This window comes from Entelurus aequoreus, linkage group LG08 (genome assembly GCF_033978785.1).
Source record: "Entelurus aequoreus isolate RoL-2023_Sb linkage group LG08, RoL_Eaeq_v1.1, whole genome shotgun sequence".
Classification (NCBI taxonomy): Eukaryota; Metazoa; Chordata; class Actinopteri; order Syngnathiformes; family Syngnathidae; genus Entelurus; species Entelurus aequoreus.
The window spans coordinates 79,667,654-79,682,427 of NC_084738.1; the positions used below are offsets into that span (position 1 = coordinate 79,667,654).

Consider the following 14,774-nt stretch of genomic DNA (forward strand, 5'->3'; position numbering starts at 1 on the left):
TTTTTTTTCAATTTTATTCCCTAATAAATTGCAACTTTTTTTTTATATATATATATTGTTACAATTTTATCTTATAAAATTGTACGTATTTCTTTTTAAAATCGCACACGTATTTTTTGTAATATTACGACCTTAAAAAAAATCTTATTTACGATATTATTAATGTATGTGTTTTTCAGAATTCTAGTTGTATTGCAACTTTATTAATGTGAAAATATCTTATTTTTTATTTTATTCTCTAATAAATTGCAATTATATTGTTACAAATGTATCTTATTACATTTAAAATATTTCTTTTTAAAATCGCACATGTATTCATTGTAATATTACGACCTTAAAAAATCGTTTTTATGCTATTATTAATTTATGTATTTTTTTCAAAATTATTGTTGTACTGCAACTTTATTCATGTGAAAATATCTTTTTTTAATTTTATTCTCTAATAAATTGCAAATGTTTTCTATAATATTGTTACAAATTTATCTTATAACATTGAACTTATTTCTTTTTAAAATCGCACATGTATTTATTGTAATATTACGACTTTACAACGTTCAAAATCACACACAAAAACCCTTGTTATTGTTTTTTTTTGCAACTTTATTAATGTAAAAATGTCCTTTTTTTCTTTTAAGTGAATAACTTTTGTCCCTCACAACTCACAACATTAGTATGTTTGTCTTATATTATCATATTCTGCAAGTTAGATGACTAATAGTCTTGTGGCGGATGTGGAAATAAAAGAAGAAGAAGGCAGTCAGAATCCTTTGAGTCACCACTGCCACAAATATTCTTCCAGCGACGTCATACGTTTATTTTTAGTCAAGCTTGTCAACAGGGTGGGAATTGTAAGATTGTGCAGGAAGTCGCCGCGGTTTGTTCCTAAAGGAAAAATCTACAGGAAGTTGTAGATAATCCGATGAAAAAAATCTGAATAAAAGCACACTCAGTCAAATCGAGAGAGAACCCGGAAGTGTGGGTGCTTTTATTGCGAAAGGAAGGCGGAAACGAGGGCTGCCCTCATCTCGGGTGGGCTTGCTAGACGTCAACAGAGGACAGGAGGACAAGAGGGCCGCGGTTTATTCCGAATAAAATCACTTTTAAAAGTTCCATGAAGGCGTCCGTCATGGACGCACGCTAGCCGGAAACGTTCGGGCCGTGTTTGAAGGCAGTCCCCGGGCTGAGCGGAGTCGTCTCGCCGGGAGGAGAGTCCGTGTCCAACAGGAAGCGCCATGGAGGGCCGACACATCCCGGACTCGCCCGGCTCGGCCCTGGAGAAGAACGTGGCGGACCTGACCGTCATGGACGTGTACGACATCGCCGCGGCGGTGGGCCAGGAGTTCGAGCGGATCATCGACCAGTACGGCTGCGAGGCTCTGTCCCGCCTCATGCCCAAAGTGGTGCGGGTGTTGGAGATCCTGGAGGTGATGGTGAGCCGCCACAGCATCGGCCCGGAGACCGACGAACTGCGCCTGGAGCTGGACAAGCTGAGGCTGGAGAGGACGGAGAGGGCGGACAAGGAGAGGAAGCACAGGAAGGTCAGAATACAACATCTTTATTTGGGAGCTTGGACTTTGTGCTACACCTTATAATAATTATAATAACAATATTATGATTTTTACTATACAATAATATCATTATTCATATTTTAGAGAACAATCCTGTCCTATAGAGGATCTTTGACGTGCATCTTTTTCAGTGTATGTCTTTAAAAAGAGCAAAATCCTCTCATGTAGAGGATCTTTGACTAACCTTGTCAGTGTATGTTTGTAAAAAGAGAACAATCCTTCCATTTAGAGGATCTTTGACTAACTTTTTTACTGTATTTAAGAGGAAAATCATCCCATATAGAGGATCTTTGACTAACTTGTTTTACTGTATGTCTTTAAAAGAGCCAAATCATCTCATATAGAGGATCTTTGACTAACTTGTTTTACTGTATGTCTTTAAAAAGAGCAAAATCATCTCATATAGAGGATCTTTGACTAACCTTTTCACTGTATGTCTTTAAAAAGAGCAAAATCCTCTCATATAGAGGATCTTCGACTCACTTTTTTACTGTATTTATTTAAGAGGAAAATCATCCCATATAGAGGATCTTTGACTAACTTGTTTTACTGTATGTCTTTAAAAGAGCCAAATCATCTCATATAGAGGATCTTTGACTAACTTGTTTTACTGTATGTCTTTAAAAAGAGCAAAATCCTCTCATGTAGAGGATCTTTGACTAACCTTTTCACTGTATGTCTTTAAAAAGAGCAAAATCCTCTCATATAGAGGATCTTCGACTCACTTTTACTGTATTTATTTAAGAGGAAAATCATCCCATATAGAGGATCTTTGACTAACTTGTTTTACTGTATGTCTTTAAAAGAGCCAAATGATCTCATATAGAGGATCTTTGACTAACCTTTTTACTGTATGTCTTTAAAAGAGCCAAATCATCTCCTATAGAGGATCTTTGACTAACTTGTTTTACTGTATGTCTTTAAAAAGAGCCAAATCATCTCATATAGAGGATCTTTGACTAACCTTTTCACTGTATGTCTTTAAAAAAGAGCAAAATCCCCTCATAAAGAGGATCTTCGACTCACTTTTTTACTGTATTTATTTAAGAGGAAAATCATCCCATATAGAGGATCTTTGACTAACTTGTTTTACTGTATGTCTTTAAAAGAGCCAAATGATCTCATATAGAGGATCTTTGACTAACCTTTTCACTGTATGTCTTTAAAAAGAGCAAAATCCCCTCATATAGAGGATCTTCGACTCACTTTTTTACTGTATTTATTTAAGAGGAAAATCGTCCCATATAGAGGATCTTTGACTAACTTGTTTTACTGTATGTCTTTAAAAGAGCCAAATGATCTCATATAGAGGATCTTTGACTAACCTTTTCACTGTATGTCTTTAAAAAGAGCAACATCCTCTCATAGAGGAACTTTGACTAACTTTTTCAGTGTATGTCTTTAAAAAGAGCAAAATCCTCTCATAGAGGATCTTTGACTAACCTTGTCAGTGTATGTTTGTAAATAGAGAAAAATCCTTCCATTTAGAGGATCTTTGACGTGCATCTTTTTCAGTGTATGTCTTTAAAAAGAGCAAAATCCTCATGTAGAGGATCTTTGACTAACCTTGTCAGTGTATGTTTGTAAAAAGAGAAAAATCCTTTCATTTAGAGGATCTTTGACGTGCATCTTTTTCAGTGTATGTCTTTAAAAAGAGCAAAATCCTCATGTAGAGGATCTTTGACTAACCTTGTCAGTGTATGTTTGTAAAAAGAGAAAAATCCTTTCATTTAGAGGATCTTTGACGTGCATCTTTTTCAGTGTATGTCTTTAAAAAGAGCAAAATCCTCATGTAGAGGATCTTTGACTGATTTTTTTTGCAGCGGGCCCTTAAAACAGCAGAGTACTCCTGCCATATAGAGGATCTTTGAGTAGCTTTTTTTTCAGCGGGCCCTTAAAAAGAACAGAGTACTCCTGCCATATAGAGGATCTTTGACTAGCTTTTTTTGCAGTGGGCCATTAGAAACAGCAGAGTACTCCTGGCATATAGAGGATCTTTGACTAGGTTTTTTAGAAGTGGGCTCTTAGAAACAGCAGAGTACTCCTGCTATATAGAGGATCTTTGACTAGATTGTTTTGCAGTTGGCCCCTAAAAACAGCAAAGTACTCCTGCCAAATAGACAATCTTTGAATAGCTTTTTGTGGTGGGCCCTTAAAACAGCAGAGTACTTCTGCCGTATAGGGGATCTTTGACTAGCTTTTTTTTTTTTTTGCAGTGGGCCCTTCAAAACAGCAGAGAACTCCTGCCATATAGAGGATCTTTGACTAGATTGTTTTGCAGTGGGCCCCTAAAAACAGCAAAGTACTCCTGCCAAATAGACAATCTTTGAATAGCTTTTTGTGGTGGGCCCTTAAAACAGCAGAGTACTCCTGCCATATAGAGGATCTTTGACTAGCTTTTTGTGGTGGGCCCTTCAGAACAGCAGAACACTCCTGCCGCATGGAGGATCTTTGACCAGTGTTTTTGCAACGCGCTTTTGAAAACAGCGTGGCACTCCTGTCATATACAGGATCTTTGACTGGCATTTTTGCAGCCAGACGTTCAAAAACTGCAGGATTTTGGCGTTGCATGAATGATCTTGGGTATTTCTAAGGACCGGCTGCAAAACGCAGGACAGATGACTCTTGCCACATAGAGGATCTTTGATGTACTTTTTGCAGTAAATCCTTAATAGTAGACTTAGTTGTAGTAGCAGTATTCTTAGTAGCAGCACGTAGTTGTAACTGTACCTAATGTTGTGGCCTCAGGGTGTGTTGTGTAATCATTACACACACACACACACACAAGCTATAAAAAGTGTGTTTCTCGTGACCGTGCGCTTACACACGGGTGGACTGATGACTGGTATAAAGTGACAGAGAGGAGGTTAAGGACGAATCATGAAGAGAATAAACGCTTTTATGAAGTCATAACACAATAAAAACACTTAAAAAGAAGCTGAATTTGAAAAAGTGACCCCAACAAAACAGAACAACGGGGGCCCCGGCATAGAACCTCGGGGCACACCATGAGTCAAATGTGACTGAAATAAGTACATTTTATTTACAGATGACATCACAAAGCGCTCTACAAAACATCGATGAATTAAAACAACAAATTAATTAAAAACAACATCATAAAAAGTGGATTAAGAATGACACTTAACTAAAAGCTTTACTAAAAAGAGAAGTTTTCCATTGTTTTTTAAAATGTGTCATCTAGGGTTGTACCGTATACCGGTACTTTTATAGTACCGGTATACTAATGAATCATATTCAGTACTATACCGCCTCTAAAAAGTACCCGTCAAATGTACACCTGACATCCACTGCAGTGTTTCCCACACATTCATTTATTTGTGGCGGCCCGCCACGAAAGAATTACGTCCGCCACAAATAAAAAATTTTTTTTTTTTGTTTGTTTGTTTTTGTCCTGTCCAGCTTCTCAGGCAAATGATATAGTTGATGTAGATGCCCATATAGGCTGTTCACATTTACTTTACAAAAGAGAAGTGTAGGATACTTCTCTTGTTGCCTTATTTGTATTTGACCACTACTGTTTTCTGTTTATTTGTTACTGACTGTGGCAGGACAACCTCTGCCTCTGTTTCACTTTATGTTGCTGGTAAATAATATGGTTGTAGTAGTAGGCTAAAGTTACATTATTTAGTATGCACTAATTAAAGGGGCAGAGCTTTAAGAGACATTTTAGCTTTTATAATTTATAAGATATATTTTTTGTAAGAACCACAATTAATAAATATATTTCAGTGAATAACTTATTGTTGAAATCTGTATATAAATATGTACATAACGTGTTGTAATTATATTGTAAAATGGATGGACTTTAAATCAAAACTGAATATGACCAATGTATGATCCTGTAACTACTTGGTATCAGATCGATACCTAAATGTGTGGTATCATCCAAAACTAATGTCAAGTATCGAAGAAGAGAAGAATAAGTGATTATTACATTTTAACAGAAGTGTGGATAGAACATGTTAAAACAGAAAATAAGCAGATATTAACAGTAAATGAAGAAGTAGATTAATAATCAATTTTTTACAGTTTGTCCCTCATAATGTGTACAAAATAATAGGTGTATAAATGACACAATATGTTACTGCATACGTCAGCAGACTAATTAGGAGTCTTTGTTTGTTTACTTACTACTAAAAGACAAGTTGTCTATTTTATTTAAGGACTAAATGACAATAATAAACATGTTTCATGTACGCTAACATTTTTTTGTTAAAATAAAGATAATAATGACATTTTTTGTGGTCCCCTTTATTTAGAAAAGTATTGAAATACATTTTGGTACCGGTACCAAAATATTGGTATTGGGACAACCCTAGTGTCAACACAGTCAAGACCACGGAGGGTCTGGTGCAAGTCGTTCCAGGGTCTGGGAGCAATGCCAGGTCTCCACGGGTTTCAAAATGAGTTTTAGGGATCTTTAGAAGACCCTGGCCTGAAGACCCGGAAGTGTAGGGCCACAGCAAGTCAGCAACGCATGGAAAGTCAGGACTAAAATCTTAAACTGTCAGGTTCAAACACCGAACTATCTATTAAACAAAGACAAGAAGCAAGGAATCAAACAGAGACAGGATTCAATTTGAGGAGAGCGCGTGCACTTGCACCCTCGTACAATGTCGCCCCACCGCTCTGAGGAAAGGGTTCCACACGCCTCCGCATTTATTTGGGCATTTTCTGAATACATAGCTGCAGCTGCTTCTAAGGGGAGGGGGTCATAAACAGCTGCCGCGCTGGGTCATAAACAGTTCAAACAAAAAGGTGCTTGGAGCGGTGTCAGGTTTGCCCCCTCTCTGCTTTTTAGATTTGTAGATGACCAATATATCAAAGAAACCGACACCTCCACGTCGCACACAGTGGAGGTTTACAGGCCTTTTGCTTGATAAGATCAAAGACAGCGTTTGTCTTCTCGCAGGGCAACCTGAACTCATGGGAAAACAAGTTGTGTGATAACTTCTATACAATTATTCTGACATAAACCCTACGCGGAATTTGACTGGACGCCCACGAAGACTGGACAGAACGGGGGTAATGTGGGCTGTTCTGGGTCCAAAGTCTGGCAGCAGTCTGAAGTCCCTTTAGAGTTGACTCGTTGAAAAGAGAACCGCAATAGTCCATATTTCCACGTCTGATCTTGACAGCCAAGTTGTCACTTTAGAGCTGTCCCCCGGGTAATGAGAACAGTTTTTTGACCCTCCAAAGACTCGGACTGATCCAACACCAGCCCAAGGTTTCTGAGGCTGCTTCCAACAGATGCACCCAGGGCACAGGAAATGATAAGAAACATTTTTGAAGCGACGGATCAAGCGACCGAGAGTCATCAGGCAGGACAAAAATAAAACAGACCCCAGAGCAGAACCTTGGGCAAGTCCACAGAGTTGGTGCTTGACATTTTCCAACTGGGGTGCCATCAAGTCCTAAAAATGGGGTCCCACAGTACATTTTTGGGGTCCTACTTTTTTGTAACCGTAGTTCTTTCTATATTTGTATTTAATAAGTTGTAGCTGTATTTATTTCAGTATAAAAGTGTAAAAAGTGTTTTGCTTGGGTCATGAAATGATGTGTGTGCCAGGACATTTGCCATATAGAGGATCTTTGACTAGCTACTTTTGGAGTGGGCCCTTAAAAACAGCAGAGCACTCTTGCCATATAGAGGATCTTTGACTAGCTTTTTTGCAGTGGGCCCTTAAAAACAGCAGAGCACTCTTGCCATATAGAGGATCTTTGACTAGCTTTTTTGCAGTTGGCCCTTAAAAACAGCAGAGTACTCCTGCCATTTAGAGGACCTTTGACTAGCTTTTTTGCAGTGAGCCCTTAAAAACAACAGAGTACTCCTGTATTATAGAGGATCTTTGACTAGCTACTTTTGGAGTAGGTCATTAAAAACAGCAGAGTACTCCTGCCATATAGATGATCTTTGACTAGCTTTTTTGCAGTGAGCCCTTAAAAACAACAGAGTACTCCTGTCGTATAGAGGATCTTGGACTATCTACTTTTGCAGTGGGTCCTTAAAAACAGCAGAGTACTCCTGTCGTATAGAGGATCTTGGACTAGCTACTTTTGCAGTGGGTCCTTAAAAACAGCAGAGTACTCCTGTCGTATAGAGGATCTTGGCCTAGCTTTTTTGCAGTGGGCCTTTAAAAACAGCAGAGTACTCCTGTCGTATAGAGGATCTTGGCCTAGCTTTTTTGCAGTGGGCCTTTAAAAACAGCAGAGTACTCCTGTCGTATAGAGGATCTTTGACTAGCTTTTTTGCAGTGAGCCCTTAAAAACAACAGAGTACTCCTGTCGTATAGAGGATCTTGGACTATCTACTTTTGCAGTGGGTCCTTAAAAACAGCAGAGTACTCCTGTCGTATAGAAGATCTTGGACTAGCTACTTTTGCAGTGGGTCCTTAAAAACAGCAGAGTACTCCTGTCGTATAGAGGATCTTGGCCTAGCTTTTTTGCAGTGGGCCTTTAAAAACAGCAGAGTACTCCTGTCGTATAGAGGATCTTTGACTAGCTTTTTTGCACTTGGCCCTAAAAAACAACAGAATACTCCTGCCATTTGGCGGATCTTTGACTAGCTACTTTTGGAGTGGGTCATTAAAAACCGCAGAGTACTCCTGCCATATAGAGGATCTTTGACTAGCGTTTTTGCACTGCGCCCTTAAAAACAGCAGAGTTCTCCTGCCATATAGAGGATCTTTGACTAGCTTTTCTGCAGTGGGCCCTTAAATAAGCAAAATACTCCTGGAGTATAGAGAATCTTTGACTAGCTTTTTTGCAGTGGGCCCTTAAAACAGCAGAGTACTCTTGCCATATAGAGGATCTTTGACTAGCTTTTTTGCAGTGGGCCCTTAAAAACAGCAGAGTACTCCTGTCGTATAGAGGATCTTTGACTAGCTTTTTGTAGTGTGAAGTGAAGTGAAGTGAATTACATTTATATAGCGCTTTTTCTCAAGTGACTCAAAGCGCTTTACATTGTGAAACCCAATATCTAAGTTACATTTAAACCAGTGTGGGTGGCACTGGGAGCAGGTGGGTAAAGTGTCTTGCCCAAGGACACAACGGCAGTGACTAGGATGGCGGAAGCGGGGATCGAACCTGCAACCCTCAAGTTGCTGGCACGGCCGCTCTACCAACCGAGCTATACCGTCCCCACCGTAGTGTAGTGTAGTGTAGTTAAAAAACAACAGGAAGCTGCTGTTATGTAAAGGATCTTTGTCTTGCTTTATCTTTGATACGGGCCGGTCCTTCGTAGGCTCCACCGGATCAAATTGTGTTTTTAAAGAATGGCAGCTTGTCTTGTTGTGAGTGATGCCTTCAAGGCAGCTTGTCTTGTTGTGAGTGATGCCTTCAAGGCAGCTTGTCTTGTTGTGAGTGATGCCTTCAAGGCAGCGTGGCGTTCACAGATGTTGTGAGTGATGCCTTCAAGGCAGCGTGGCTTTCACAGATGTTGTGAGTGATGCCTTCAAGGCAGCGTGGCGTTCACAGATGTTGTGAGTGATACCTTCAAGGCAGCGTGGCTTTCACAGATGTTGTGAGTGATGCCTTCAAGGCAGCGTGGCGTTCACAGATGTTGTGAGTGATGCCTTCAAGGCAGCGTGGCTTTCACAGATGTTGTGAGTGATGCCTTCAAGGCAGCGTGGCGTTCACAGATGTTGTGAGTGATGCCTTCAAGGCAGCGTGGCGTTCACAGATGTTGTGAGTGATGCCTTCAAGGCAGCGTGGCGTTCACAGATGTTGTGAGTGATGCCTTCAAGGCAGCGTGGCGTTCACAGATGTTGTGAGTGATGCCTTCAAGGCAGCGTGGCGTTCACAGATGTTGTGAGTGATGCCTTCAAGGCAGCGTGGCGTTCACAGATGTTGTGAGTGATGCCTTCAAGGCAGCGTGGCGTTCACAGATGTTGTGAGTGATGCCTTCAAGGCAGCGTGGCGTTCACAGATGTTGTGAGTGATGCCTTCAAGGCAGCGTGGCGTTCACAGATGTTGTGAGTGATGCCTTCAAGGCAGCGTGGCGTTCACAGATGTTGTGAGTGATGCCTTCAAGGCAGCGTGGCGTTCTCAGATGTTCCAGGTTGTTGTGACGTGCAAGACCAAAGAGCCGACTGTAAATATCCAAGGTGAGGTTCTCTAGTAACTTCACTTCCTCCATGCCAGGAATCAACCTTGTGATGTCTCCGGCGTGACGATGATCTTTGTTTTTTTTAACGGGGGCGTGAGGTGGACACCTGCGACTACACCTGTGTTCTCTTGCTGGCTCTTCAGGAGTTGGAGCTGGTGGAGGACGTGTGGAGAGGCGAGGCTCAAGACCTTCTCTCCCAGATCGCTCTGCTGCAGGACGAGAACAAGAGTCTCCTCAACAACATCTCCACCCGGGACCCCATGACCGAGGAGGACCTGCAGCGGCACGAAGGTGAGGGGTGGAGGAAGGGGGATGAAGGAGGGGGAGGAAGGTGAATGAGAAGGTGGAGGAAAGTGGATGAGAAGGTGGATGAAGGAGGGGGAGGAGGGTGGATGAAGGAGGCGGAGGAAGGTGGATGAGAAGGTGGAGGAAAGTGGATGAGAAGGTGGATGAAGGAGGTGGATGAGGAAAGTGGATGAGAAGGTGGATGGTGGGTAAAGAAGTGGATGAGAAGGTGGATGAAGAAAGTGGATGAGAAGGTGGATGAGGAAAGTGGATGAGAAGGTGGATGAAGGAGGTGGATGAGGAAAGTGGATGAGAAGGTGGATGGTGGGTAAAGAAGTGGATGAGAAGGTGGATGAAGAAAGTGGATGAGAAGGTGGATGAGGAAAGTGGATGAGAAGGTGGATGAAGGAGGTGGATGAGAAGGAGGATGAAGAAAGTGGATGAGAAGGTGGATGAAGGAGGTGTATGAGAAGGTGGATGAAGAAAGTGGATGAGAAAGTGGATGAGAAGGTGGATGAGGAAAGTGGATGAGAAGGTGGATGGTGGGTAAAGAAGTGGATGAGAAGGTGGATGAAGAAAGTGGATGAGAAGGTGGATGAAGAAAGTGGATGAGAAGGTGGATGAAGGAGGGGGAGGAGGGTGGATGAAGGAGGCGGAGGAAGGTGGATGAGAAGGTGGAGGAAAGTGGATGAGAAGGTGGATGAAGGAGGTGGATGAGGAAAGTGGATGAGAAGGTGGATGGTGGGTAAAGAAGTGGATGAGAAGGTGGATGAAGAAAGTGGATGAGAAGGTGGATGAGGAAAGTGGATGAGAAGGTGGATGAAGGAGGTGGATGAGAAGGTGGATGAAGGAGGTGGATGAAGAAAGTGGATGAGAAGGTGGATGAAGGAGGTGTATGAGAAGGTGGATGAAGAAAGTGGATGAAAAAGTGGATGAGAAGGTGGATGAGGAAAGTGGATGAGAAGGTGGATGGTGGGTAAAGAAGTGGATGAGAAGGTGGATGAAGAAAGTGGATGACAAGGTGGATGAAGAAAGTGGATGAGAAGGTGGATGAGGAAAGTGGATGAGAAGGTGGATGAAGGAGGTGGATGAGAAGGTGGATGAAGAAAGTGGATGAGAAGGTGGATGAAGGAGGGGGAGGAAGGTGGATGAAGGTGGATGAGAAGGTGGAGGAAAGTGGATGAGAAGGTGGATGAAGGAGGTGGATGAGAAGGTGGATGAGGAAAGTGGATGAGAAGGTGGATGAAGGAGGTGGATGAGAAGGTGGATGAGAAGGTGGATGAAGGAGGGGGAGGAAGGTGGATGAAGGTGGATGAGAAGGTGGAGGAAAGTGGATGAGAAGGTGGATGAAGGAGGTGGATGAGAAGGTGGAGGAAAGTGGATGAGAAGGTGGGTAAAGAAGTGGATGAGAAGGTGGATGAAGAAAGTGGATGAGAAGGTGGATGAAGAAAGTGGATGAGGAAAGTGGATGAGAAGGTGGATGGAGGTGGATGAGAAGGTGGATGGAGGTGGATGAGAAGGTGGATGGTGGGTAAAAAAAAGTGGATGAGAACGTGAATGAAGGAGGTGGATGAGAACGTGGATGAGAAGGTGGATGAAGGAGGTGGATGAGAAGGTGGATGAAGAAAGTGGATGAAAAGGTGGATGAGGAAAGTGGATGAGAAGGTGGATGAGGAAAGTGGATGAGAAGGTGGATGGTGGGTAAAAAAGTGGATGAGAAGGTGAATGAAGGAGGTGGATGAGAACGTGGATGAGGAAAGTGGATGAAGAAAGTGGATGAGAACGTGGATGAGGAAAGTGGATGAAGAAAGTGGATGAAGGAGGGTCAGAAGGTAGATGAGGAAAGTGGATGAGAAGGTGGATAAAGAAGTGGATGAGAAGGTGGATGAAGAAAATAGATGAGAAGGTGGATGATGGAGGTAGATGAAGGTGGATGAGAAGGTGGGTAAAAAAGTGGATGAAGAAAGTAGATAAGACGGTGGAGGAAGGAGGGTGAGGAAGGAAGGTGGATGAAAGAGGTAGACAAAGGTGGGTAAAAAGTGGATGAGGAAGGTGGATGAAGGAGGGGAAGTAAGGTGGAAGAAAGAGATAAAAGAGAAAGTGGATGAGAAGGTGGATTAAGGAGGTAGACGAAGGTGGGTAAAGAAGTGGATGAGTAGGTGGATGAGGAAAGTGGATGAGAAGGAGGCAAATGAAGGTGTGTAAAAAGTGGATAAGAAGGTAGATGAAGAAAGTGGATGAGATGGTGGGTGAGGAAGGTGGATGAAAGAGGTAGATGAGAAAGTGGATGAGAAGTTGGACGAGTATATATACATATAATGTGTGTGTGTGTGTGTGTGTGTGTGTGTGTGTGTGTGTGTGTGTGTGTGTGTGTGTGTGTGTGTGTGTGTGTGTGTGTTTGTGTGTGTGTGTGTGTGTAGATATATAAACACAATTGTACAATAATCAATTTAACTTCATCACATTTACATCATAAGAATTTATTGTAATGAAATGTAAATTCTTCATAATATTAACAATTTATCCTGTAAAATTCCAACTTTTCTCCTCATAATATTGCCATCATATTCTCATACAACTACAGAAATGATGATCATGCAGTACAAGCATATGACTCATTATTTTTAACTTCACTTTTTTATTTGTATAAAACAAATATTTAATATTGACTTTTGAAAAATAATGTATGAAATATTTCCAACATCTTTTCACCAAGTTGAATTGTTGTCACTACAACTTCATTCTGATGGAATGAAAACTCTTGTCTTTTTGACAACAATCTTGTAAACATTCCTCCTTTTCTTTCAAATGAATAATATGACCATTCTACAAGTTAAATGACAACATGAATCTTGTATTTAATGCACATTTACTACTTTTCTTTCAAGTGAATAATATGACCATTCCACAAGTTAAATGACAACATGAATCTTGTATTTAATGCACATTTACTACTTTTCTTTCAAATGAATATAACCATTCTACAAGTTAAATGACAACATGAATCTTGTATTTAATGCACATTTACCAATTTTTTTTTCAAATGAATAATATGACCATTCTACAAGTTAAATGACAACATGAATCTTGTATTTAATGCACATTTACTACTTTTCTTTCAAGTGAATATGACCATTCTACAAGTTAAATGACAACATGAATCTTGTATTTAATGCACATTTACTACTTTTCTTTTAAATGAATAATATGACCATTCTACAAGTTAAATGACAACATGAATCTTGTATTTAATGCACATTTACTACTTTTCTTTCAAGTGAATAATATGACCATTCTACAAGTTAAATGACAACATGAATCTTGTATTTAATGCACATTTACTACTTTTCTTTCAAATGAATAATATGACCATTCTACAAGTTAAATGACAACATGAATCTTGTATTTAATGCACATTTACTACTTTTCTTTCAAGTGAATATAACCATTCTACAAGTTAAATGACAACATGAATCTTGTATTTAATGCACATTTACCAATTTTTTTTTCAAATGAATAATATGACCATTCTACAAGTTAAATGACAACATGAATCTTGTATTTAATGCACATTTACTACTTTTCTTTCAAATAAATAATATGACCATTCTACAAGTTAAATGACAACATGAATCTTGTATTTAATGCACATTTACTACTTTTCTTTCAAGTGAATATGACCATTCTACAAGTTAAATGACAACATGAATCTTGTATTTAATGCACATTTACTACTTTTCTTTCAAATGAATAATATGACCATTCTACAAGTTAAATGACAACATGAATCTTGTATTTAATGCACATTTACTACTTTTCTTTCAAATGAATAATTTGACCATTCTACAAGTTAAATGACAACATGAATCTTGTATTTAATGCACATTTACTACTTTCCTTTCAAGTGAATATGACCATTCTACAAGTTAAATGACCACATGAATCTTGTATTTAATGCACATTTACTACTTTTCTTTCAAATGAATAATATGACCATTCTACAAGTTAAATGACAACATGAATCTTGTATTTAATGCACATTTACTACTTTTCTTTCAAGTGAATATGACCATTCTACAAGTCAAATGACAACATGAATCTTGTATTTAATGCACATTTACTACTTTTCTTTCAAATGAATATGACCATTCTACAAGTTAAATGACAACATGAATCTTGTATTTAATGCACATTTACTACTTTTCTTTCAAATGACTAATATGACCTTTCTACAAGTTAAATGACAACATGAATCTTGTATTTAATGCACATTTACTACTTTTCTTTCAAGTGAATATGACCATTCTACAAGTCAAATGACAACATGAATCTTGTATTTAATGCACATTTACTACTTTTCTTTCAAATGAATAATATGACCATTCTACAAGTTAAATGACAACATGAATCTTGTATTTAATGCACATTTACTACTTTTCTTTCAAGTGAATAATATGACCATTCTACAAGTTAAATGACAACATGAATCTTGTATTTAATGCTCATCGATGTATTGAGCAATGTCCATGTTCAATAATAATAATAATAATAATAATAATAATAGTAGTTTTTGTAGAGTGATGTTTCTGTCCACTCTCTGCACGCACACACACACACACACACACACAAAGAACACTTTATTTGCGGGTTACACACACACCCACACACACACACACACAAAGTGGACAGTGTCAGCCTCAAACACACACACACACATTCTTGTATTTGTTACCTTCTTGAGACCTGAGAAAAATGCCTCCCTCTTTAGGACCAGCCTTTCTCGATATATAATG

General features: G+C 39.6%; 1 protein-coding gene across 1 annotated transcript in view; it reads left to right on the forward strand.

Annotated features, from left to right (window-relative positions):
• Positions 1 to 963: 963 nt before the first annotated feature.
• LOC133656452 (RILP-like protein 1) overlaps positions 964 to 14,774 on the forward strand; it is a 57,324-nt gene continuing 43,513 nt past the window's right edge. The window contains exons 1-2 of the mRNA XM_062057532.1: positions 964 to 1,538; positions 9,840 to 9,987. Coding sequence (XP_061913516.1) covers positions 1,233 to 1,538; positions 9,840 to 9,987 — 454 coding nt within the window. The 5' untranslated portion in view covers positions 964 to 1,232. The remainder of the gene's footprint in view (positions 1,539 to 9,839; positions 9,988 to 14,774) is intronic.